The sequence below is a fragment of the Saimiri boliviensis genome, chromosome 12, assembly GCF_048565385.1.
Source record: "Saimiri boliviensis isolate mSaiBol1 chromosome 12, mSaiBol1.pri, whole genome shotgun sequence".
NCBI classification, from domain to species: Eukaryota; Metazoa; Chordata; class Mammalia; order Primates; family Cebidae; genus Saimiri; species Saimiri boliviensis.
Genome location: NC_133460.1, coordinates 98,599,914 through 98,627,863, shown reverse-complemented (window position 1 = coordinate 98,627,863; position 27,950 = coordinate 98,599,914). Strand labels below are relative to the sequence as shown.

The 27,950-nt window shown below is 37.2% G+C and overlaps 1 protein-coding gene across 3 annotated transcripts in view; it reads left to right on the top strand.

Annotated features, from left to right (window-relative positions):
* The window catches only part of CCDC186 (coiled-coil domain containing 186), a 55,190-nt gene that overhangs the window by 12,220 nt on the left and 15,020 nt on the right, over window positions 1–27,950 (top strand). For 2 of the 3 annotated variants that reach the window (XM_003922186.4, XM_010332831.3), the window contains exons 2-9: window positions 114–793; window positions 5,459–5,585; window positions 10,301–10,429; window positions 15,935–16,147; window positions 17,086–17,205; window positions 25,657–25,761; window positions 26,745–26,843; window positions 27,014–27,100. In XM_003922186.4, the coding sequence (XP_003922235.1) occupies window positions 171–793; window positions 5,459–5,585; window positions 10,301–10,429; window positions 15,935–16,147; window positions 17,086–17,205; window positions 25,657–25,761; window positions 26,745–26,843; window positions 27,014–27,100 (1,503 nt within the window). In that variant the 5' untranslated portion in view covers window positions 114–170. Of the gene's footprint in view, window positions 1–113; window positions 794–5,458; window positions 5,586–10,300; window positions 10,430–15,934; window positions 16,148–17,085; window positions 17,206–25,656; window positions 25,762–26,744; window positions 26,844–27,013; window positions 27,101–27,950 lie in introns of those variants that run through there. The other variant, XM_074382914.1, reaches the window with a different exon arrangement.

Genomic DNA, 27,950 nt, shown 5'->3' with positions numbered 1-27,950 from the left:
AGTGATAAAATTTGTGGTGGTAGTTATTCCACATCACAGAGTATGTGCAATATGGGGGTTGTATGGGGTTTTGGTTTAAAGTGGTTTTTAATTTCAGTGTTTCAATTTCTTAGATGTAAACGAAGATCAGGAGCAGATTTGAAGTACAAAGTGAACTGGTAACAGTCAGCATGTCAGAGACAGACCACGTAGCCTCTGTGTCCTCTGGTAAGAACGTTGGGAAAACATCTGAATTAAAGGAAGACTCATGCAATTTGTTTTTTGGCGATGAAAGGAGCAAATTAGAAAATGAGTGCAAACTAAACTTTGATAAAACTTTGTGTCAACCTAATGAGCATAATAATCCAATTGAAGCCCAGGAAATTTATATTCCAGATCATGGTGGAGGTGAGGATTCTTATGCCAAAACAGACATAGGCCCAAAAAATTCTGAACAAATACCCAATTTTCCTAGAGGAAATTTTGCTAAACAAGTTTCAAAAACAAATGAAACAGAACAGAAAGTAACACAAATATTGGTGGAATTAAGGTCATCTACATTTCCAGAATCAGCTAATGAAAAGACTTATTCAGAAAGCCCATATGATACAGACTGCACCAAGAAACTTCTTTCTACAATAAAGAGTGTTTCAACATCAGAGGATTTGCTGGAAGAAATAGAATCTGAGCTCTTATCTACAGGGTTTGCAGAACATCGAGTACCAAATGGAATGAATAAGGGAGAACATGCATTAGTTCTCTTTGAAAAGTGTGTGCAAGATAAATATTTGCAGCAGGAACGTACCATAAAAAAGTAAGTTTTTTATACCTTTAGTTTATTTTTTCTTCCATAGGGAATTAAGATAGAATTCTCTAAAGGAAAATATCATCTTGTCCATTTTAATTTCCACATTAGAATCATGCACAAAGTAGTTGAACAATAAATATGTAGTTACTGAATATGTAAGCACATGTTGAGTGTTTCTAATATCTAAGTTTAATATGTTAAATAGTGCAAATGTATTAATGTGCTAGAAATTTTTATAGACAACTCAGATTTTTCACTTTTGAAAGAATGTGGAAATATAATATTGTCAAAACTAAGAGAAACTGAAAAGGAAATGACAAGTCATAAAATTCCAACACTTTTTCTTAAAATCTTCATTCTAAATTTATTGGTTTAAAAAAATTAAAATTTAGAGAGCAGAAGAATTGATTATTGTTCAGTAAATAAGAATATATTTTTAGTCTTCTTTTGGATTTGTGAAGTTAGTTCTGTTTTTATGATAGTTTACAGTTTACCATCTTAACCGTTTTTAAATGTACATTTCAGTAGCGTTGTTATATATTCACACTGTTGGACAACTAATCTGCAGAACTTTTTCACTTTGCAAATCTGAAAACCTGTATCTGTTAAACAACAGCGCTAGTTCCACTTGCGCTCAGCCTCTGACAACCACCATTCTACTTTCTAAGTTTGACCATGATACCTCATGAAGGTGAAATCACGTACTTGTCATTTCACAACTGGCCTACTTCACTTAGGCTAATGTCCTCATTTACCCATGTTGTAACATGTCGGAATTTCATTCCTTTTTAAGGCTGAGTAATATTCCTTTGTATGTATATACAGTACCACATTTTGTTTATTTATCCATTAATGGGCATCTGGGTTCCTTCTGTCTTTTGGCTATTGTTAATAATGCTGCTGTGAACTTGGGTTTGCAAGTATCTCTTCAAGACTCCAAAGCCTTTCTTAATACAACCCCAAAACAAATACCTGCTATTGCTACTCATATCCTTACTAAAATACTATATTATGTGAATAAAATACTATATTATGTGAATAAACTATATGCTTTTGTACTTGAACCATCAGTGCTGCTGCTATTCTTGCATTTTATAGGGTAGCTTTTTCGTTTTCCTGTAGCCTCTACCTGTTCCTTTAGGCCTTCCTCTTGAGATTCTCTCTGATGCTTCTTCCCACTTTTCTTAGATCTGGACTCTTACCACTTTCATACTTCCCTTATAAATTATGAGATGTTATACATTTAATACTAATAGCAGTAAACATGTATATGTTGATAATTATGTGCCTGGTATATTACATGTATTAGTTCGTGGATTCTTCACAAGAACTCTCTGTGGCATGTACTGTTATCATCCCCATTGTACAGATGAGTTACCTGAAACATAGAGAAAGTAACTTGTTCAAGGTCACATGCTAACAAATGCAAAGTTAAAATCTGAGCTTTGTTAGTAGGTCCTCAGGAGCTTTTTAAAATATGGTTATTAGAAATGAACCAGTTACAAGTTGTTAAATTTATCTAAAAATACTAGGAATACAGTAGAAAATGGATTTCTCTTTTTTACTTCATCCTGTGAGTATGATTATTCTTATGAGTAGAGTAACCGAAATTCTGATGTCTGGTGTTTGGAAGATACCCATTGACATTTGTCCACTCTGTTATGTTGGCCAAATCAACCTCTTTGACTGAAAGATTTTTGACCTGAGGGTGACAATACTTACCTGATGGGACTGTTTGTGGACCTTAGGGCATTATACAAATGTCAGATGTTATTTTAAATCGAGGTTAATCTTTGGTTATATACATAATGTTTTCAATTCCAAACAAAACGCTTTGTGATTCAGGTCAGCTCTAGAACAACTGGATTTTTTTTTTTTCCTTCATTTAATTTTCTATGAAGAAAATTACCTTTCACTTTCTTTGAAATTTTCATGAATGCATCTATTTCTAAATATCTTTGTTTATACTTCTCTTCCCCCATTTTCCTTTTTTCCCTAGCTTTATTGAAATATATTTGATTTACATTGTGAAATGATTACCACAATCAAGTTAGTTAACACATCCGTCACTGCAGTTACGTGTGTGTGTGTGTGTGCATGCATTGAGAACATTTAAGATCTGTCTTAAACAAATTTTAAGTGTACAATATGGTATTATTAACTGTTAGCACCATGAAGTGTATTAGATCCCCTGAACTTAATCATCTTATAACTGAAAAGTTTGTAGGCTTTGCAGCATCTCCCCCTTTCCCTCACCCCCTGTGTCCTGGCAAGCACCATTCTTCTCTTTATTTCTGTTCCTTGATTTTTGAATACATCAATATTATTGTCTAAGGTTACAACCAAAAATACTTTTTTTTTTTTTTTTTTTTTTTTTGAGGTGAAGTCGCACTCTGTCACACAGGCTGGAGTGCAGTGGCACGACCTCAGCTCACTGCAACCTCAGCCTCACGGCTTCAAGCAGTTCTCCCACCTCAGGCTTCCGAGTAGCTAACACTATAGGTGCCTGCCACTATACCTGGCTAATTTTTGTATTTTTAGTAGAGACGGGGTTTCACCATGTTGGCCAGGCTGGTCTTGAACTTCTGTATTCAAGTGATTTACCTGCCTCGGCCTCTCAAAGTTCTGGAATTACTCCAGGCAGGAGCCACCACACCTGGCCCAAAATTCTTTTTTTTTTTTGAGGGGGGCGGTGGGGTGTGATCTCAGCTCACTGCAGCCTGAAAATGGGGAAAGAGAAGTATAAACACTCGACCTCCTGGGCTCGAGTGGTCCTTCCACCTCAGCGTCCCAAGTAGCTGGGACTACAGGTGTACATCACGATGCTCAGCTAATACTTTTGTGTTTTTTTTGTTGTAGAGATAGGGTTTCACGATGTTGCCCAGGCTGGTCTGGAACTCCTGAGCTCAGGCAATCCACCTACCGTGGCCCCCAAAATACCAGGATTATAGGCATGTACCACAGTGCCCAGCCCAAAATTCTTAATTAAGAGCAGTTGTCTGTATACAGAATATGCATTTGGCACATAAGTAGCAATTTGAGTGCTTACTGCTCTTCACTTTCCCCTCCCATAATTATTCACTTGTAAACTATAGCCAGGACTCTTAATGTCTCAAGTAGTTTTCTGTGGCACACTGAGTATGCCTCATGTAAATAATCTAAACAAGTGTGCCATAAAAGGCTTGAATAAACATGCATGCATCTGCCTTTTTCCTAAACATTTGTATGACTGTTTACTTACTGTATTCCTAGGCTCAACTGTCACCTTCTCAGGGAGGCCTATCTGGACTACTTACCTAAAATTGTAACTCAAGTCACTCTCTTTTCGTTGTCCTTTATTTTTCTAATAGGACTTAATCACCAGCTGACATTTTATTACGTATCTAGCATCTATTTTTATTTCATCCTCTAGATTGTAAGTTCCATGAGGGCAGGGACTATTTGCTGACATATTTCCCACATGAAATAGTAAGATGCCAAGTAAGCACTAGTTGAGTTAATGAGTGATTTTCAGAATAGAAAGTGGAAAGGCCTGGGGCTTTGGAATTATACCTGGATCCAAAACAAAATTCAACTGCTTACTAGCTATATGAGCTGAAACAAGTCTTAGCCTTCAGTTTTGTTTTGCTATTAGTATTTTTTTTTAGAGACAAGGGTCTTATTCTGTCACTCAGGCAAGAGCTCAGTGTAGCTCACTGCAGCCTGGAACTCCTGGGATCAAGAACTTCTCCTGGGACTATAGGTGTGAGCCATCATGCCTAACTAGTTTGATTGTTTGTTTGTTTGTTTGTTTTAAACTTGTAAAACAGAAGTGATGGCAATAATTTCGGACTTATTTTGAGTATTAAATGAAATAGTATACTTTTTTAAATTAAAAAAAGCTAAATTTAGCCAGTAACAAATGTGCAGTAAGTGTTAGGTTACAGCTATTGCTATTAGGCCTACAATACTTGCTGTTAACTTTCTTAGATATCTTACATTTCTGAGTACTTTGCAGGTAATTTTTGAGATTTTCTATTTTTCCAGGAGAATTAAAGATGAAATTACTGCTTACATTTTATTTTGCTGTTTTATATTGACTGTACATTGTAACTCTTAGAATATCATTTAAATATTTTTAAAATCTGAAGCAAGACTTTTCGACTTTAGCACTATTGCCATTTGGGGCTGGTTTCTTTGTTGTTGGAGTTGTCTTGTGCATTGTGGATGTTTAGCAGCATCCCTGGCCTCCATCCACTAGATGCCAGTAGCAGCCCCTACCACTGTTACGACAACTAAAAATGTCTTCAGAAAAAACTCCTGGAGGGGCAGTATTGCCCATGGTTGAGAACCACTTATTTGAACCACATATGAACATAATGCTGACAGGATTGGTGCATAATTGAGATACCCGAAGGTATAAATTTGGAAGGGTATGCTTTTTATTCATCTGATTATATTTTGATTTGAAATATTCATATTTCTAGGGAAAAGTTAATAGCCTAATTGGCTGGAGAATCTCTTATAAAGTATTATGTTTGACTATAAAAGAATTAGGAGTGTTAATTTATTAACATTATAATTAATAATTATAGATATCTGTACCCTAACCCGTAAACAGATTATATTCCACATATCATTTTATCTCCATTTCAAATTATGTTTTACATATACTGCCCTTTTTATATTTAGGTTAATTAAAGAAAATAAGAAGCATCAGGAGCTCATCGTAGACATTGGTTCAGAAAAAGACAATTTAAGAGAAGAACTAAAAAAAAGAACAGAAACAGAGAAGCAGCATATGAACACAATTAAACAGGTAAAAAGAGAAAAAATCTTCAAGGACCATACTTCAATTAATAAAATAAATACATTCCTGGCAGCTGTTTGTGGCAGCTCACGCCTGAAATCCTAGCACTTTGGGAGGCCAAAGTGGGCAGATTACTTGAGGACAGGAATTTGAGACCAGCCTGGGCAACCTGGTGAAACCCTGTCTGTACAAAAAAAATACAAAATTAGCTGCATATGGTGACATGCACCTGTAAACTCAGCTACTCAAGAGACTGAGGTGGGTGGATCACTTGAGCCAGGGAGATTAAGGCTGCAATGAGCTGAGATCATGCCACTGTACTCCAGCCTGGGTGACAGAGTGAGACCTTGTGTCAAAAAAGAAAAAGAAAAAAATTCCTGAAAAATTGTGTATAAGTTGAAGTTCTATAAGGCAAATCATATTTTAAATACAAACAATTGGCGTGATGTTTAAAGCATTCTCTTTTACAAAGTAGGACTCATAGCCTGATTTATTTCCTTTTATGTAAGTTTGTTCTTATATGTTCTACATTTAGTAGAACATACTCTATTATGTTCAAAATAAGCAGAAAGATTTGACAGTCAACTAGACTGTTTTTGCCAACAGGGAAGAAGCAATAGAAACATAAAAGTTTATGTCTGGCATTAGGATGCTTTTAAGTTTATATTTTAGTATGGTTTCATTCTTAGTATTTTTTTTAAACTATATTGTGAAGACTGGCTGTCATACTTTAGATTGTATCTGGCTAACTGGCTTTCTTAGCCTGTCCTTTTCTTTCTTTTTTAAATTTTTTATTTTTCTTTTAGACAGAGTTTTGCTCTTGTCACCCAGGGTGGAGTGCAGTGGCACGATCTTTGGCTCACTGCATCCTTCGCCTCCCAGATTCAAGTGATTCTTCTGCCTCAGCCTTCTGAGTAGCTGGGATTACAGGTGCCACCAACCATACCCAGCCAATTTTTGTATTTTTAATAGAGATGGAGTTTCACCGTGTTGACCAGACTGGCCTTGAACTCCTGACCTCAGGTGATCTGCCTGCCTTGGCTTGGCCTCCCAGAGTGCTGGGATTACAGGCATGGGCCACAGTACCCAGGCTCTTTATATTTTTTAAATGAATTCCTCTAATGCATGAATCAACAAAGTAAATATTCAGACTAATAGCAGAGCTGAGCTGTTCTTTATTTTTAAGGTGCTTTTTCTTCTGTGGATAGTATTGGAAGCATTCTAGCCTTGAAAGTATTTTATTTTGTCTCACCTTTCACAGAAAGTTATATAATGAAAGCAGCAGTAAACAGTAAAACAAGCTTTCACTTGATGCATAATTGGAAGGTGACTGAATTGGTAAAATTGTGCGTATTTAATCCTAATTTTTTTTTTTTTTTTTTTTTTTGAGACGGAGTTTCGCTCTTGTTACCCAGCCTGGAGTGCAATGGCACGATCTCGGCTCACCGCAACCTCTGCCTCCTGGGTTCAGGCAATTCTCCTGTCTCAGCCTCCTGAGTAGCTGGGATTACAGGCATGCACCACCACGCCCAGCTAATTTTTTGTATTTTTAGTAGAGACGGGGTTTCACCTTGTTGACCAAGGTTGGTCTCGATCTCTTGACCTTGTGATCCACCCACCTCGGCCTCCCAAAGTGCTGGGATTACAGGCTTGAGCCACCGCACCCGGCGTAATCCTGATTTTTATGTGCTCTAGGGTCCCCACATGTAAACCAAACTTAGAATAGTAAAGTGTGAGGGAGCCTCAGTAACAGGCTGAATCCATATTTTGGCAGTCAGGTCACTCAGTGACCAGAAACTTCAGACTGAACAGATAGAATGGAACCAGAGCTCTTCTTTTTCACGAGCTTATTAGTGTTTTTTGTTTTTGTTTTTGTTTTTGTTTTTGTTTTAAGAGAAAATTGGATTCACCTTTCTTTTGCTAGCATGTCAAGAACTTTATACTTGTAAATAGAAAATTAGTATAGCAGGCTTTTCTTTCTTAATTTTATCTCTAGATCTGCACTGTTTAATATGGCATCCACCAGCTGCATATAGCAATTGAGCACTTCAAAGGTAGCTAGCCTAAATTGAGAGGCGCTGAAAGTGTAAAATACACACGCAACTTAGAAGAGTTAGTTTAAAAAAAGCAAAACAGCTCATTTTTTTCATGTGGAGTGATAATATTGGAATGATCATATTTTGGATATATTGGGTTTAGTAAACTCTTTCATCTGTTTCTTTTTAATGTTTATTTTATTTTATTTTATTTTTAATTTAAAAAAAATTTTTTTTCTTTTTTTTTGAGGCGGAGTTTCGCTTTTGTTACCCAGGCTGGAGTGCAATGGCGCGATCTCTGCTCACCACAACCTCCACCTCCTGGGTTCAGGCAATTCTCCTGCCTCAGCCTCCTGAGTAGCTGGGATTACAGGCACGCGCCACCATTCCCAGCTAATTTTTTTTGTATTTTTAGTAGAGACGGGGTTTCACCATGTTAACCAGGATGGTCTCAATCTCTTGACCTCGTGATCTACCCGCCTCGGCCTCCCAAAGTGCTGGGATTACAGGCTTGAGCCACCGCGCCCGGCGTAACGTCCCTCTTTCATTTTGATTCTAGTAATTTCAGTCAGCTTTCTTTTTTCCTCAGCTAAAGGTTTGTCAGTTTTCTTCATCTTGTCAGAAAACCAATTTTTGGTTTTGTTGATTTTCTCTGGTTTTCTTTTTCTTTCTTTCTTTCTTTCTTACTTTTTTTTTTTTTTTTTTTTTTTTTTTTGAGACAAGATCTGGCTCTTTCACCCAGGCTGGAGTGCAGTGGCATGATCTCAGCTCATTGCAATCTCTGCTTACCAGGCAAATGATCATTCCACCTCAGCCTCCCACTACAGGCATGCAGCACCACATCCAGCTAATTTTTGTATTTTTATATGGAGACAGGGTTTCACTATGTTGCTCAGGCTGGTCTCAAACTCCTGAGCTCAAGCGATCCACCTGCCTCAACCTCCCAAAATGCTAGGATTATAGGCATGAGCCACCACACCCAGCCTTGTTTCTGTTTTTCTATTCTTTATTTCATTGATTTCCATTCTATTTCTTATTTTCTTCCTCCTCTTGTTCAGTTTACTTTGCTCTTTTTCCAGTGTCTTAAGATGGAATTTTAGGTTATTGATTTGATACCCTTTTATCTTTTTTTTTTTTAGACACAGTTTTACTCTTGTTGCCCATGCTGGAGTGCAGTGACATAACCTCGGCTCACTGCAACCTCCACCTCCTGGGTTCAAGCAATTCTGCCTCGGCCTCTGAAGTGGCTGGGATAACAGGCGCCCACCACCACACCCAGATAATTTTTGTATTTTTGGTAGAGATGGGTTTCCCCATGTTGGCCAGGCTGGTCTTGAACTCCTGACCTCAGGTAATCCGCCTGCCTCAGCCTCCCACAGTGCTGGATTCTGAGGGGAATTTATTCCAAGATCCCAAGTAGATGCATGAAATTGCCGATAGTACTGAACCTGATTGCCATTAATCAAAACATGTTTCTGTTTATGTCTGCTCCTGACAAATGAATGCCTTTTTCGACTTCTTTTTTTACACTTGATCTTAGCAAAAGGGTGAGAAGCGATCACTTTTTTTTTTTTTTTTTTTTTAAAAGAGACAGTGTCTCATCACTCTGATGACCAGGATGGAGTACCATGGCGGGATCATAGCTCACCTCAAACTCCTAGGCTCTAGCAATATTCTTGCCTCAGCCTCCTGAGTAGATGGAACTACAGGCATGCATCACCATGACCAGCTAATTTTTAAAATTTTTTGTGGAGATCGAGTCTTGCTGTGTTGACCATGCTGGTCTTGAACTCCTGACCTAGGCACTTCTCCCTCAGCTTTCCAGAGCTTTGGGGTTACAGGCATGAGCCACTCTGCCTGGCCTTTTCCATCTTAACAAAGCACGTATACACTGTAGCTATAACTTTTGAAGTTTGAGGTGTGACAGCAAAACTAGCATGAGTTTCTTTTTTCTTCTTCACAGTTTCATGGATAGAAGATTCATTCTTACCGTAGATCTTAGCAACCTCAGCGTATGATTTTTTTCTTTTAAGTCACCTTTTCACTTAAAAGAAGCACTTTACAGCCTCTCTTTGGCACATGTGAATTGCCAACATCACTATTCTTGTACTCTGGTACCATTGATAAGTAAACTTATTATTACAGGGTAAAGGTTGCTGCACACAGCACTGTTGTCCTGCTATAGTCAATCTGGTAACCGAGATGGCTACTAAGTGACTAACTGGCAGGTAGTATGTACATTGCGGACATGCTGGACAAAGGGATGATTCACAGTCTGAGTGAGACATAGACAGCACAAGATTTCATCACAATACTCAGAATAGCATGCAATTCAAAACTTATGAACTGTTTATTTCTGAAAGTGTTTATTTAATATTTTTGGACTGTGGTTGACTGAAGGTTGCTGAAACCATAGAAAGTAAAGCTACAGATAAGGCGGGACTACTGTATCCCTCTGTGTTATTCCTTAGTGGATATTCTAGGGATTGCCAGATACCTTAACCAAATCTTCAGATTTTTACTACATGTCAGTGAGATGTAGAAACATTGCTAAAAGTTTTTATTTCTATAGCTGAAGTATATTCATTGTATTCTTTACATTTATTTACTTTGCTTATATATATTTGTGGTATTGGTGGTCTGTGTGGTATAGCTATAAAAATAATTTGGAAATAATTTTCTTTACAGTTAGAATCAAGAATAGAAGAACTTAATAAAGAAGTTAAAGCTTCCAAAGACAAACTAGTAGCTCAAGACATTGCAGCTAAAAATGCAGTTCAGCAATTGCACAAAGAGATGGCCCAACGGTTGGAACAGGTATTTCTCACATCGTTGTCATTATTAACCTGGTACTCTGGTGACTCTTGTTTGTTAAAATAAGCTAAGACTGTTAAGACTATTTTGGACATCAGTATTGTATTAATAATAGGTAATTATTTTATGTCATAATAGACCATTAGGCTGAGAGCGGTGGTTCACGCCTGTAATCCCAGCACTTTGGGAGGCTAGGGCAGGTGGATTGCCTCAGATCAGGAGTTCAAGACCAGCCTGGCTAACATGGTGAAACTCCATCTCTACTAAAAGTACAAAAAATAGCCAGACATGATGGCAAATGCCTATAGTCCCAGCTACTTGGGAGACTGAAGCAGGAGAATCACTAGAACCTGGGAGGCAAAAGTTGCAGTGAGCCAAGATCACGCCACAGCACTCCAGCCTGGGAGACAGAGAAAGTCTCTCTCTCTCAAAAAAAAAAAAAAAGCCATTATAAATACATACAGATGAATAAATTAAGAAAGTGTATCGAATAAAAAGTGAAATTTCTTTTTAATTTGCATGTTGTCTTCTCCTGCCTACAATCCTTTTATATCCCATTTCTTGTTCCATAGCTAAATTATTGGTATTTTGGTTATGTGTCTTACATGTGCATGTACAAGTGCACACATGTTTATGCACACATGGTCATATTTTTTCCCCCTACTTGATTGGAATATTAGTATACATCTTTTTTGTGACCTTTTTTCCTCTACTTAATATATCTTGGTAATCTTTCTGTGTTGGTATAGATGAACTCAGAAGAGGTCATTTTAAGCAGTGCTTTGTTATTACTTGCCTGAACCCTTTAAGGATGAGGTCTTTGTCATCTTCATTGCTATATCCACAAAACCTAGCGCAGTATCTAACCATTAGTCCAGTCCTCACAATGAATTAAATCTGAAGGGTTAACTCACTGCTTACATTATTTGAATGTGATGAATCCCACCCTTTCTACCCTGAAGCTACTGTAGATGGCATTCTGGAAGGACTTTTAGGAAACATATTATCCTCAGCCTTTATTTGGATGATTCTTTAAAACATGCTGACCCCTTGCATTAGAAATGTTATGTTTAAATCTCCTACTGTCAGTTCTGAACCTTTCTGTACTAATTAAGGGAGATAGAGAGCCTACAAGCTTAAGAAGTAACTGGTTTTAGCGAGCTCAAACATAGCCAGCCAATCATTAGAATCAACTAGCGTCTTTCTTTTTAAAAAACACTCTCTGAAGCTTAATATTTAAAATAAAATAGTAGTTGATATACGTGGTAACAATTCAAATATTTTAAAAAGTCTTCTTCCAAACATTTTACCCCTTCCTAAAGGTAACTAACTACTGATGCCAGTTTCCTGCGTATCCTTTCAAAAATGTTTGTTGCATAGATGCCTGCATATATTGCTTTTTTCCTCCCCTGCCTTTTAAAAAACAAATGCCAATATACTACACTCACTGCTATGTATGTTTTCTCCTTCATGATGAAGAGAGTAGATGATGCTAATGATAGTAGCTAATACACTGAATTTTAGCTGTGTGCAAGGCCATGTTCAAAATACTTTATAAGTGTTAACTTGTTTGATCGTCGCAATCCTAAAAAGTGGATATTATTAAAGTAGATTTTGGAAGACTGATCTATTTAAATATTAATAATCTGCATCATTCCTTTTACCCCCTGACTTTTCCTCCAACTTTTTGAGCATTTTCAATCCTGTAGAAAAGGTGAAAGAGCCGGGCGCGGTGGCTCAAACCTGTAATCTCAGCACTTTGGGAGGCTGAGGCGGGTGGATCACGAGGTCGAGAGATCGAGATCATCCTGATCAACATGGTGAAACCCTGTCTCTACTAAAAATACAAAAAACTAGCTGGGCGTGGTGGCGCGTGCCTGTAATCCCAGCTACTCAGGAGGCTGAGGCAGGAGAATTGCCTGAACCCAGGAGGCGGAGGTTGCGGTGAGCCGAGATCACGCCATTGCACTCCAGCCTGGGTAGCAAGAGCAAAACTCCATTTCATTAAAAAAAAAAAAAAAAAAAGAAAAGGTGAAAGATTAGTAAAATGAACACCTGTTTGTCTTTCACCTATTGTTGCAGTGAGTTTTGTTAAAAAATAGATTACCATATGTTTACCCACGTTCATGTGTGCACACACACATTCACCGTCTATTAATTTTCCAGATTGAGGTTTCTTCACTTCATAGACTAGATAGGTAGAATGAATTTGAACCCTACTTACAAGAGGATGTAGCTGTATTATAAATTCTCAGGGATTTGAATTTCCCCCATCCACATCTCCCATGGCCTGATATCAGTAAGTATCACAGGGTGGTAAAGGTTTTAGCCCTAATGTACCATTCTGGATTTCTACTTTGTCTTAGATTTTTTAGCCCTGGAAACTTCCCGTACTTTCTTGTGAGCTCAACTATATATTAAAAGATGTTTGTTATTTTTTGTCTAAAATTTTTAGTGTATTGAATGAGGAGGGTTTATCTGCCATACTTCTAGACACTACACTTCATACATTTTATGTTAATTTTATCTGTTGAGTGCTGTTGATTATTTTATTCATGTTTTATTTGTCTTTATCCAAGTCAATGATAAGCATCTTACTTGTAGTGGGTAAATCCAGAGACCTTAATTGGCCTCTCTTCCTTTATCTGTGCCATAAATTGACTTTCTGTAATAGTTTAAATAACAGCTATTGTTTTGTCTTGTTTAATACTCCCAGTGATGCTGTGAGGTAGGTGCTGCCATTAGCTGGAGCAGGATCCAGGAACGTGAACTTCTAATAGGCACCCCAGGTTATTCCTTTGCAGCTGATCTATGCATGACCCCATGAGTAACTGAGCTGTTACCTGGTGCACCATTCCCTGCTATAGTAAAGACCCTCATAATATTTTCCTTTTTTTTTTTTTTTTTTTTTTTGTGACAAGGTCAGTCGCCCAGGCTGGAGTACAGTGGCACAATCATGGCTCACTGCAGCCTCAAACTCCTGGGCTCAAGAGACCTCCCACCTTAGCCCTCCTGAATAGCTGGGACTGCAGGGGCACATCACCATGGCCAGCTAATTTTTTTTTTTTTTTGGTAGAGGTGGGGTTTTGCCATGTTGTCCAGGCTGGTCTTGGACTCCTGGGCTCAAGCAGTCTTCTCACCTCAGCCTCCCAAAGTGCTGAGATTACAGACATGAGCCCTTGCACCCAGGCAAGACCCTCATAATATTTCTCCTTATCTATTATAGTTGTCTTTTTTTAAATTACTGTTTTCTGTCCCGCACCTCTTAACTTCAGTGAAGCTCCCATGCTGCTGCACACGTTTAATAAGAGGTTCTGATTTATAACTTCTTCTTTGGCTTTACGTTGACTACAGAATAAAACTTCAATTTATTACCATGACAGAAGTTCTTCTTCCTTTCGGGATCTAATCTATACCTCTTTCTGTTTGAATAACTACTTCTTTCCCTCTCCAGCCAACCCACCAAATTTAAGCCCTGTAAAATAACTTGATACCCCTAAATGTGTCATGCTGTTTTATACTTTTAGGTGTTTACACATGATATTCACTCATTTTAAATTCCTTTCCTTGATTCACCCCTTATATTCTATTGAATCCCGCTTAGCCTTCAATACCTAGCTCAAGTATAGCATCTTTTACCCTTCCTGCCAACTCCTCCCAGGGAATGTAGGTATTTTCATGTTTTGAAGGACTTTGTACATTCATCCAATAGAATTTTTCGTATTATATTCCAATGTTTGTTTATATGTCTTTCTCACTAGATAGTGAGCTCTTTCAGAGGCCACAAGTACTACTTTGTTTCCAATAGGTGATACATTACCTGAATATTAAATTATTATGAAATGAGGCTTCTCTTAAAGTTGACATTGAACTACTGACTTTTTCTAATTACAGATATTCAGTTGACTAAAAATCTACTTCACTTGGCCAATTCCAGCATAATTTTCTTAATCCTTGTCTACAAGCACATTGTTACATCATCAGGAACCTGTCATATCCCCACTTCAATGTCTTTCTTAATTTGAAAATTAGCAGACTATTTCAATGGAAACAAATCCCAATGGGGAGATTTTTAAAAGTACTTACATGTATATGTATAGTATTCTCAGTGTTGACAAGATGTACTTATCAGCAGTGCCAGAGCTTTATGAAACATTTTTGTCAACCACTTTTCATCAGAGCAAAGAAGCTTTTCCTAACTTTATTTCGATAGTTACCTTCTTCAATTCAGTTGCATTTTCAGTGTTTATTTACCACTAAAAGATAGTGAAAATTCCTAAAGCAGATGGGCAAGGTGGCTCACACCTGTAATCCCAGCTACTCAGGAGGCCGAGGCGGGTGGATCATGAGGTCAGGACTTTGAGACCAGCCTGATCAACATGGTGAAACCCTGTCTCTACTGAAAATACAAAAATTAGCTGGGTGTGGTGGTGGGCACCTGTAATCCCAGCTACTCAGGAGTCTGAGGCAGGAGAATCACTTGAACCTGGGCAACAGAGCAAAATCTCAAAAAAAAAAAAAAAAAAAGAAAAAAGAAAATTCCTAAAGTTTGAATTTCTATCTTTTGTAAAATAAATATGTGCTTCACCATATTTGCAAACCATGCGTTTACTTCAAAGGACTACTTGTAGAAATTTTCATTCTGTGAAATTTCAGAATAGGGAGTACTAGTTCATACAAATAGAAAATTTTAAATGAGTATATAGTTTTCGTACTGAATCCAATTAATATTTCTTATTAAGTGTAAAATGCTTCAGAAATCTTTTCATAAATAGGAAATTAAATGGTCATTTGTAAGCATATGGCTACTTAATTTTCAAAAGGGAGTTAAGATTTTAGAAATTGTCAGCTTTACAGTCAGGGTCCTGGCAGAAAACAAAACAGACAGCACACTTAAACTGGCTATGAAGCTAATTTAATAAAAAGAATCTTCGTCAAGGTGTGGATAAGATTTAGGGAGCCCAAAAAGGGAAGATGCAGAATTTCAGGGCTACTGGACAAGGAGCAGGAAGTACACCCGAGAGAGTAGTTGTATAGAGAGGGTACCAGACAAGAGGAGTGACCATCAGCCAACCTGTGGGAAGTCTGGAGGAGCCAGATCTCACTCTGCCTACATTCCCAAGCATCTGCCTACTGCCTTCTGTTGGCTGAACCCAACTGGAAGTCTGAGGGCAAGAGAGCTCATTAACAGGGTTCATGATGTTGTGGTCCTGGGATACCAGGTAGGATAAAAAAAAAAAAAGTGGGAAAGAGGATCTGGAGGAATTAAGTGGAAAATAGCAACCATATTAGCCAAAGTAAAAGGAACAGGAAAGAGCAAAAGCAAGTACTAGGGATATAATTTTGAATTTTTTCTTTTATTTTAAAATTTCATGGCACAAGTCCTGGGAATGTTGTGCAAAAACCAAAAACTGCATTAGTAATATAAGAGACAAATACTATATATTTTGTTACATTTCCATTTGAAAGAATATTTTTCATTAATGCTAAGTAATTTTTTTTTTCAAGGCCAACAAGAAATGTGAAGAGGCACGCCAAGAAAAAGAAGCAATGGTAATGAAGTATGTAAGAGGTGAGAAGGAATCTTTAGACCTTCGAAAGGAAAAAGAGACACTTGAGAAAAAACTTAGAGATGCAAATAAAGAATTTGAGAAAAACACTAACAAAATTAAGCAACTTTCTCAGGAGAAAGGACGGTTGCACCAGCTGTATGAAACTAAGGTATAACTTGTGCCATTTGAAATAATGTTGACCTTATTTGAAATTTGTTCTCTTTGCTTTTCCATATTTAATCAAATTACCATAATTTAACATGGTTAACATCAAATGTAAAGTTGGTTTTATTACTTTACCTTCTACAACCATGAATGTTTTAGTAATTTCAGTGTTTTATTACTTATCTGCAGAGAAAAGGTTTGCTAGGGAAAAGATGAAGTGTTGGCTTACGTCGTTTATTAGATAACTTTTTCTTGACCTTTCTAAAAACTTTCTTTTAAAATCTATATGTTGGAGAAAATTGTTTATGTCTCAAGGGAAGATTATATTTTGGTAAAATATGTATATAGTAGTGTCAAATATGAATAGTTTTAAAGCCAGAAGTATAATTTGATATAATCTTAATGTAACACTCACTGTAGAATAGAATTTTTATTTTTCTTACAGAAAAACATGTCTGTCTTAGATACTGTCTGAGGAGATTAGTTACTGAGCCAGCTATTCAGAACTCTCTCAGTTAACTAGCAGCCCCTCAATGGTCATATTTCCAGTGCATTATTATTTTTCAATGATAAATGTTATTTTTAATCATTAGCTGTTAGTTTAGGATTATCGTCATTATTCTCAGGAATTGTGACAAAACCAATTTAGTTCGTTTTTCATCTTAATGCCAGCCATGTAAGAATCATAAAGGTATGTTGTGTTGGCAACACAACTAATTATTTAAAATGTAAATATTAATAATCTTTGTGTCTATTAGGATTTAGGATTTTACTACCCTCATCATTTGGGCTTTAAATCAGTTTTATGGCCTGTGGGCCATAGTGTGCCAGCACTTGATTATAGTGTTATTGCACTGATTACTTTGAGGGGGATATAAAAGATACACACATAATTAATTGATTCCATAAATGAAAATGTATGACCTAGTGATATTATTTTAGGAAGGTGAAACGACTAGACTCATCAGAGAAATAGACAAATTAAAAGAAGACATTAATTCCCACATCATCAAAGTAAAATGGGCACAAAACAAATTAAAAGCTGAAATGGATTCACACAAGGTACGTACTGTAATACAATGGAATAATGATTAGAATGAGTTTTAAGAGCAAATGCATTAACAGTTAATGAGGCATGAAGCTTGGTTTAGTAACCCCTGCAAGTTAGTTTGGGCCTGAATATTTGGTGATTATGAAAAAAATATATCCTTGCATAATTTCCATATTAAATGGGGTGGGATGTTAAATTTTATTATTACTGGTGTACAACACCCAAATTTGCCCTGTTCTTTAAGCATTTTTTGATATGCAAAATTTAAATAACATTGTGAGAAATTGGATGGGGGAGAATGTGTGAATTAGCAAATTTGAATGTAATCTAGAAATTTAAAAAAATTAATGATGCTAAGATTTTATACTCAAAAATATAAATTTTTTCGTTTTTTTAAAATTTTTAATTTTTTAAATAAATTCTGATGTAAGTATAAAGATTTTAAGAATAAGTTGCCTTAACTTTTTTATAAATATAAGTCCGTTGGTATTGTGCCTAGTAAATATAATTTTATTAAAAAACTAATGTAGTAATTATAAAGGCTGAAACCTGATGCCATAATTTTAAGCAGTAACTGAGCTGATATTAGAGGTAATAAAAATCTGAAGATGATAGAATGTGAAGTAAAAGAACAACTCTGACTTGTGACTTAAGAAGAGCAAGCTTATGGAAATACCGATTTTCAGGTTTTCACAAACAGGCGTAATGATATTGGTTAAAATCATAATCGTGGATTACTTCATTAAATAATTCTAAATCAGTAGAACTGTTAACCTTTGGTTATGTAGTATTCTCTGATATGGCATTATCAGAGAAAACTGTAGGAGGAATAGTCTCTGTTGACAGTGGTCAAAGGTAGATTAGAGATTAGAGATGGAGGCTTCCCCTAGAGTGTGATGCTGACCTACCGTTCAGCACATGTGTGTGAGGAAACTACCAAGGCAGAGAAAGAACTGTCAGAAAGGAGGAGGGTGTCCTGGGTTCAAGTGATTCTCCAGCCTCAGCCTCCTGAGTAGCTAGGATTACGGGCACCCACCACCACACCTGGCTAACTTTTTTTTTTTCCATATTTATAGTAGAGACAGGTTTTCACCATGTTGGCCAGGGTGGTCTTGAACTCCTGACCTCAGGTGATCCACCCGCCTCAGCCTCCCAGAGTTTTGGAGTATAAGTGTGAGCCACCGTGCCCGGCAGACAGGTTGTGTTTTTATCCTGTGGCTTAAAGGGGATAGTGTCCTGGTATACTCTGACCCATCTGAGTAGAGTGTTGTGGGATAAAGGAAGCTCTCAGGGCAAGGAGCTTCTTAAGTTAAAGTGCAAGAATTTAGGCATGATCGGGGCCTTCACATGTGTGAGAAGCTGTTTCATTTTATTTCTCACTGTGTTTTCCCCAACTTCTAGTTGATAAGAAAAAATTCTTGATGATTTTTCATATGTGGGGGTAAAGGTAGTAGTATAAAATTTCAAGTCATCCTTAAATAAAATAACCCACCTAAGATCTTGCTCCTGTTAAGTGGTGAAATCAACTGGAGGAGGTGGTTCCTACAAGTTGTTGTTTGTTCTAGTTTTGTTTGTGTGTAAGTAGGTGGTGTGAATTAATTCATTTATATTTACTATGTCTTTTAAATTAGAATGTTTTTATTATGTATGTCCTTTTAGATTTTACCTATAGTTCATACTTTGAAATAATCACCCAATGTCTAATTTTAGCGTTGTCTAAATTTGAGCATCATCTAGGAGAATCTTAAACTTCAGTAGGAAACTATGAGTTTATAAAATTTCCATTCAAACTATGAGTTTATAGTATGAGTTATACAATTTCCATTCAAATACTAATTTCAGAAGGAAACAAATATTCTTAATAGGACTACTTTGAATTAATCTGCCTTTATGTTTGGGAGAAAAAAGCTGAATAATTGCATGAAAGATGATGTGAGATAAATGTTGATCTTTTGGCCGCATTTGTTAATTGTATTTGCTATTTGAACATTGTCCTGTTCCACTGTTAGCTTTTTTCTTCGTTTATTGTATAGTCAATTTTTTGGGGGGGAAGGGGGATGGAGTCTCGCCCTGTTGCCCAGGGTAGAGCGCAGTGGTGCGATGTTGACTCACTGCAACCTCCGCCTCCCGGGTTCAAGTGATTCTCCTACCTCAGCCTCCCAAACGGCTGGGATTACAGGCGCCTGCCAGCATGACTGGCTAATTTTTTTTTTTTTTTTTTTTTTTTTTTTTTTTTTAGTAGAGATGGGGTTTCACCATCTTGGGCAAACTGGTCTTGAACTCCTGACCTCATGATTCATCCACCTCGGCCTCCCAAAGTGCTGGGATTACAGGCACAAGCCACCACGCCCAGGTGTATAATCAGTTTTTAAATCTCTATAATATGATACCTTTTCCTATCTTTTAAGTTATTGGTACCTAAAGTTAGTAAATCCAGATTATATGGTCCTTATACGTGTATAGCATTAAAATGAAGAAAGGTTTTGCTTTGCATAGTGGGGTACAGGTGGAAGCTGGAATCAGGTTTTTTAGGATTCTGTCTGTCATTAGCTGAATAATGTGAGGATTCACTTCTGCCAACTCAGACTGTTTCCTAATCAGTCAAAAGGGAAACAAGTATTTCAGTCTCAAAATTGAATACTACACAAGTGTTAAATGATTAAAATAGAACTGTTCTTATGTCAAAAAAAGAAAAAAAAAAAAAAAAAAAAGAAGGGGGCAACACTCCCTGGAGCTCAACAGGGCTAAGCCATTTAAATTTTCCCTTTACTTTGAGTTACAGAATGAGGAATTTAAATTCCAAGTTTATAAAAGCAGTAAAGATTCCCAACTGCCTGAGTTGCTTCAAGATCAGAACGTAATACTTGGTCATATCTGGTATCTGTGGTACTTTCCTCATCTTCATCTAGAGTGCTAAGAGACAGTATCCTGAAAGCTGTTAGAATACTAGCACTGTGGATGAAAAAAAAAAAAACTGTTACAGATCTGTTTAAGAGATTCTTAATGGCAGCTTTGAGCACCGATGAAACCAAATACTCTAAATAAGTTAGAGAAGTGGTTTAAGGCTGACTTCTGTACGGTTACATGGTACAGATTGCTGGAAAATGAAAATAGCAGGCATATTGACTTGGTATGTAGAAATTCACTAGTTCTTTTTAACAAAAGCATTTATTAACCAGCAAGCTTTGTGCATAACACTGTATTAGATAACTTGGAGGCTATCTACTTAGGAGACACAGTCATTAAACTTTCAGAGTGTCCAAGATGGGCTCCTGGTTACTTGTTTTATGTATTTACCTACTGGATGTTGGAAAGAGTCTCTGGATAAAAGAATACAAGATTTAATACTCATGTGGTTAGTTTAGGCTGTCTCTTGAGACACTTAGTTTTTCTTGAGGCACACTTCCTTTCTAGTTTCTGGTTCTTGCCTACTAAGTCTTAGGTACTAATAATACTACAGTCCTGTGGGTTACTGGATCCATTGTGTTCAGTAGTTTCTGGTCAGACCCCCAGTGCATATTACCAGAACTTAAGAGTAGGTGGACTGGCTACCCAGATCATCAGACTACACAAGAGAAACAATTTATTTGTTTCCTTCTCTAAATTCTTTTGGGATTTAACTGAAAATGCATTTTTAACACCTAGCCTCTAAAAACAGAAACCTTTTATTTTGAGTACAGTGAATAAAGATGAGTTTCTCCCAGTGTACCTCATCGACTTGTTTACCTACCTGGTTGCTACTTATTCACCTACCTGATACCAGGATAAGATCATCTCACTTGAACATACATACGGCTAGCAATAGATGTGGCTGTTGTTCTTTGGCTCCCATGGTTTGGCTATGCTGAGTGCTTGCCAGACATTACCTCTTCAGAGAAAGCTAGAAGAATAGTCTTGGATATCAACTCAGTAGCTAGACCAGCAGGAGGCTGTCAATGGTAATATGTTACAGGCCTAATATGTGACCGGGGCTTGGTATATTTTATGATATGTTCTCTACACTAGCTTACCCGAAGCAAGACTGTTGCTTAATAAGTTCTTCTCCCAAGGCTGCCATGTTGTCAGTGATAGTATCATTCTTAAATGGTTTGTTTACTCAGAAGGCCCACTTATTAAAAGCTAGAGCAGGCATTTTATTTGCTTGGCCATTTTATCTGACTTAGTAAAACTATATTCTATGCTGTTCTATAACTATACTGTTCTATAACTACATTCTGTTGACTATATTGCATTATAGATTAACAAGGTCCAGATTTACCCTTCTACCTTAAAAACAAAAGACAAAGTATATGAAATGAAGCCTTTCAGACTTGAGATAACAGGCAGCATAGGACAGAAATCTCTGAGTAAAGGGGAAAAAAAGAAGTATTCCTGGACAGTTCCAGGCTGCAGAATAAGGAGAAGAACCTAAAACAGCCCAGCAGCCTACCTGAATTGAGACAGTTTAAGATACAGGGAACTAAGCCAGAGTCCCAGAAAAGAGAAAAATACAACAGTCCGCAGTGAGTTCCCTTTAAGTCTTCAGCTACATGAGTGTGTGCTTATGTGGGTGTGTGTGTTAAGAGAGGAAACTACAGAGGAGGGGAAAGGAATAGGGGCAACAATCCGTAGAACTCCCACAAGGCTAGGAAATTAGGGCTGTGTTTCCACAAGCCGAAGATAAATGACCTCTCAACACACATCAGGCAGGGCTGCATCAGACAGCCTTCAGAAGGTTATTGCTTTATTGTGACAATGAATTTGCCTTTAAGTCTCTTGTAGATCTGCCTTATAGAACTTTAAAAGCAAACTTCAAATAAATTGTTTCAAGTAAATTTACTATGTCCCAAAACAAAGTCCCAAAATACTTAAATAACTTCAAAAAACCAGCATCCAAGAGCATAAAATTTACTCTGTTTGGCATCCAATCAAAAATTACCAGGCATGCAAAGAGGCAGGAAAATGGAACTCATAATGAGAATAAAGGAAAACTAGATCAATAGGAACAGATCTAGGCGTGGTTTTTCACACCTGTAATTCTAGCACTTGGGAGGCTGAGGTGGAAGGATTACTTGAGGCTGATTGTTTTGAGACCAGTCTGAGCAATATAGTGAGGTCCGCATCTCTACAAAAATAACTTTAAAAATTAGCCAGGTGTGGTAGTGTATACCTGTAATCCTAGCCACTTGGGAGGTTGAGGTGAGAGGATCACTTGAGTCCAGGAGTTGAAGTTATGATCATGCCACTGCATTCCAGCCTGGGCAGCATAGCAAGATCCTGTCCTGTGTCTTAAAAAAGAAGATTGAGAAATAACATAGATAGTAGAATTAGTAGACAATGAGACAATAATGTTAAAGCAGCTATTATAAATACATTCCATATGTTCAAGGAGATAGACAAAAGCTTGCATATGATAAGGAGAGACAGAGAAAAAAACCAGATTGACGTAATGTCTGAGATGAAAAATACACTGGATGGAAATAACAGCAGATTAGGAACTGCAGAGGATAAGATTAGTATACTTGAAAACATAGCAGTAGAAAACTATCTGCTAGTGACTTCTCGATTTATAACTTCCACCCAAAACTCCAGATTCGTGTATTTAGCTGCTTACTTGACATCTGACATCTTGGATGACTTAAGGCATCTTAAACTTAACATGTCTAAAATTGAACTAATAATGTACACTTTTCGGCTGGACATGGTGGCTTACACCTGTAATCCCAGCACTTCGGGAGGCTGAGGCGGGCAGATCACAAGATCAGGAGTTTGAGACCAGCCTGACCAACGTGGTGAAACTCCATTTCTACTAAAAATACAAAAATGAGCTGAGTGTTGTGGTACGCGCCTGTAATCCCAGCTACTCAGGAGACTGAGGCAGAAGAATTGCTTGAACGCGGGAGGCGGAGGTTACAGTGAGTCGAGATGGTAGCACTGCACTCTAGCCTGGGTGACAGAGCAAGACTCTGTCCCCCCCCCAAAAAAAAAGTACTCTTTCCCACGTTGTTTTTCTATCTCAATAAATGACAATCCGTCCATCTAATTGCTCAGGCCAAAAGCCTTGGATTTATCCTTAATTTCTCAGTTAGCATATCCAGTCCTTCAGGATATCTTCTTGCGCATGTCTCACCTATCACATTCTCAATGAGACTTTTCCCAGCTATTCTGTCTAAACTTTCAACACCTTCCCCCACACTTTCTCATGTCCTTGATTTATTTTTATTCCTTAGCACTTACCACTAATATATTTTACTTATGTATTGTATTTATTATCTTCATTACTAGAATATGAGCTTCATGAAGGTGAGATTATGCCGGTTTTCTTATACAACTATGTCCACGGAGCATAGAACAATGCCTGGTGCATAGATGCCTAGTGAATACTTGAATGAACGAATAAGTGAAACATGGTCAATATCTTAACCAAAGCATTTAATGTGATTCTCACTTTTCCCTTATTTATTTAATAAATATTTATTTGGCATTAGGAATCTCTTAATTGATATTTTTTGAGTGAATGGAGTGAGTGCTTACTATGTACTAGGCTCTTTTTAGTAATAACTAATAATTATCAATAATAATAGTAGTAGAAAAATATATATAAAACTCTTTCTCTCTCTGTCTCTCTTTCTCCTTCCCAGCCTCTCCCTGTCCATTGAGTCTAGTATTTCAAAAGTCAGTATTTGAAAAAGTAAATAATTGCCTATATTTTAAAAGTGGTACTAAGTTTTAATACAAGTCAAATTATTATTAAAGACTAGGAACTGAAAATATATAACTTTCAGTAATTATATGGTAGGTTTTTTTATGGCATGTAAAAAGCTATTTTTGTTTCTTTTCTTTTTTTTTTTTTTCGAGGTGGAGTTTTGCTCTGTCACCCAGGCTGGAGTGCAGTGCTGTGATCTTGGCTCACTGCAACTTCTGCCTCCTGGGTTTAAGCTATTCTCCTGCCTCTGCCTCTTGGGTTCAAGCTATTCTTCTGCCTCAGCCTCTCGAGTAGCTGAAATTATAGGCGTGCCCCACCACACCTAGCTAATTTTTGTATTTTTAGTAGAGATGGGGTTTTGCCATGTTGGCCAGGCTGGTCTTGAACTCATGACCTCAGGTGATCCATCTGCCTTGGCCTCCCAAAGTGCTGGGATTACAGGTGTGAGCGCTGCACCTGGTCTATTGATGCACTGTAGATGGTTCAAGAGATACAGGGAAAGGCATTCCAAGTGGAGGAACAGCAGGAAAGAAAGGAACAAAGGGAGGTGAGTATTGGGTATATGGGGAGCCCAACCTAACTAGAAGCTTATATTAGATATTCCTTTATTAACTCAACAGATATTAGTCAGACATTTAATATGTAACAAATACTGAGTTAATTGCTGTTAAGAAGCTATATGCTATATTAGGGGAATATGTAAGTGTGGTATAATGTGTTGATCATTAGAATCCAGGGCATGCCTGAATTAAATCTGTGGAAAAGCAGAGTAGCAGCATCTACCTTTTTCTGAAAGGAAGCTGCTGAGAGGAGATGATAACCTAAGTCCCATTTGAAATCCACATGATAACCGAACCGTGGATCAGTTTGCTGGTAAAGAATTATGAAGATAGAGCTGCATGGCCAGTCTGTATCTTGGAAAATCACCACAGGAAGTAGAAGCCAGTCAGGGAATAATGAAGAGGGCAGAAAGAGAAGGAGAATATTGTCTTGTAATGGAAACAAAGGAAGGATATTCAAAGAGTCAGGGGTGGTCAGAACTGGAGCAAATAAGTAAAAAAAAACAGGAAGTAATTGGATTGAATAAGGGTAGTCCCTGAAAACTTTCGGAGTTGCCATCTTAGGAGCATGGTTAGGAAGAGAAACAAGATTGCAGCATCAGTCTATAAAAAGACAGTCTTACTTTGGGAGGCTGAGGCAGGCAGATCACCTGAGGTCAGGAGTTTGAGACCAGCCTGGCCAACATGACGAAACCCCATCTCTACTAAAACTACAAAAATTAGCTGGATGTGGTGGTGCACACCTGTAATTCCAGCTACTCAAGAGGTTGAGGCAGGAGAATTGCTTGAACCCAGGAAGTGGAGCTTGCAATGAGCCAAGATCACACCACTGTGCTCCAGCCTGGGTGACGTAATGAGACTCTGTCTTGAAAAAAAAAAAAAAAAAAAAAAAAAAAGACAGTTTTAAATAGATGCTTTCTTTAAAAAGAATTGTCTTTTCTGTGTGTATACAAAGAACTTTACACTTGGTTCATCTTATCAGGTTAGTAACTTCTAGTAACATACCAAAAACTGTCAAATTTAATTGTATTTAATGGCTATTAGTTAACTCTACAGATCATTTTAATTTTTTGTCAGAAACATAAAATACTTTTGGTGGAATAATAATCAGCCCCTTAGTGACAGTGCTAGAACAATAACTTTCCTACTTGCTGGTCACTTCTTACCATTCATCACATCACTGCGGCCAACTTTGTCTCTGTCTTTTGTCGATGCAGGAAACCAAAGATAAACTCAAAGAAACAACAACAAAGTTAACACAAGCAAAGGAAGAAGCAGATCAGATACGAAAAAACTGTCAGGATATGATAAAAACATATCAGGTATGCATAACTTCTAAAACAGATTAATATCAAATGATACCAAATATCAGCGTGCTCGCGCCCCCTCCCCTCCCCCTCCCCCTCTTTTTTTTTTAAGAGGAGTCCTGTTCGGTTGCATGGGCTGCACGGTCTCAGATCACTGCAACCTCTGCTTTCTGGGTTCAAGCGATTCTTCTGCACCAGCCTCCCAAGTAGCTGGGATTACAGGCGCCTGCCACCACACATGGCTAATTTTTGTATTTTTAGTAGAGACGGGGTTTCACTATGTTGGCCAGGCTGGTCTCGAACTCCTGACCTTGTGATTCGCCTGCCTTGGCCTCCCGAAGTGCTGGGATTCCACGTCAGCCAGTTCTCTTGTTTCATTAAATTTCTATATGTGCGGTATTCTGCATCTGCATATAGAATGTACTTTGTTGGACAGGCCGTTAAATAAAATGCAGGTTATTTCCAGCGTTAAAGTACCTGCAACTTATATGGATTTTATAAGAGAAGTTTTCAAACAATTAAAAACCCTAGAAAATGTCAGAAGAATGAAGAGTACAAGGAAACGTATAACTTAAAAAAATAAAAACTATTATGTTTATGCAAAATTGATATATTTAAAGTCTTTCAATGCAGTCTTCAATTTTAGGTCCATAAACTGTGTATTTCACAATTAGTAAACCTAATTGCAATGCCTTCTTTTCAAAGTATAAAACTTTAACCCATTTGCTATGTTGAAAAAAAGTGCAGCTTGCTGCCAGCACTCATTTAATTTTACATAAACGCACTCTTTTTGAGGCTGAAACAAATCTTACTGATTTTCAGTGTGAAGATAAAATATAAAAACTGTCCTTAGAGTTATTCTAAACAGAACTTTTCTCTTATCCTAATGTAACAGAAATGTATATGATGTTACATTAGGATTAGAGACAAGAGTATTCTCAGGGCAAACGGGAAATGGGTTAAAAATTGTCACACTCTTTTCTTTTTCTTTCCACTAGGAGTCAGAAGAAATTAAATCAAATGAGCTTGATGCAAAGCTTAGAGTCACAAAAGGAGAACTTGAAAAACAAATGCAAGAAAAATCTGACCAGCTAGAGGTGAGTAGTTTTGCTCTTTATATATCCTAAGTTGCATAATAAATAGAGAAAGAGAAATAGTGAGAACTTATTGCCATCTGCTTTTAAGGCCTTTTGGAAGGAGCAGGCAATAAATCTTAGATCTAGTTTAGCACATTATGATTTGCTGTTTCTTTTAAACTTTTTAAAAGATGCATCATGCCAAAATAAAGGAACTAGAAGATCTGAAGAGAACATTTAAGGAGGGTATGGATGAGTTACGAACACTGAGAACAAAGGTAATTCAATCTTTAGTCATTAATCCAGAGGAAGGGTAAATTTGTGTGTGTGTGTGTGTGTGTGTGTGTGTTTGTGTATGTGTATACAGTATATATATATTTTTAAAGAGACGAGGTTTCACCATATTGGTCAGTCTGTTCTTGAGGTTGTGACCTTGTGATCTGACCACCTCGGTTTCCCAAAGTGTTGGGATTACAGGCGTGAGCCACTGTGCCCAGCCTATAAATATCTTAAATTTTGGATTTATTCTGATTTTTAAAGTGGTGGGGAAAGGATTAATGTAGAAATGTTCCATAATAAAAGAACTCGGAGTAGAGTAGAATAGCAATTTCCTAGCAACTTCTTTTGTTGAAAGGTAAATGTCTTCATTGTTAGTCCCTTTAAATTGTTTGCCAAACTTTCTATTTCACAGCACATTTGCTGTATCTATAACTTATCCTTGGGCCTCTCATCTAAGGACAGTCTCATCAACAAGTCAGTTGGAAAGATAGTTGGACCTTAGAACTATGTCAGAAAATAATAGGAAGGCTATGTTTTTCCTGGACATATGTAATAAATGGATACAGTTTTAATGTCCAATAATCTATTAAGTCCTCTTCAGTGTTTATAGCCGTTACTGTAAGATTAGTATCTCTTCTAATATGAATATGAATGTGTATTATTCATTTATTTAGAAATACTCCTTTAACCACCCTGAATTTGAGATCACTTAGTAATTTTAAATTGTTTTTCATACACCTTATTTGTTCTTCATGCCAGTTTTTTGAGGTAGAGAAGATATATTCTTCTTTTTCAGATGAGGAGATGGTGATTCAGTAAAAAGTGAAATGATGTGCTAAAACTCCCATG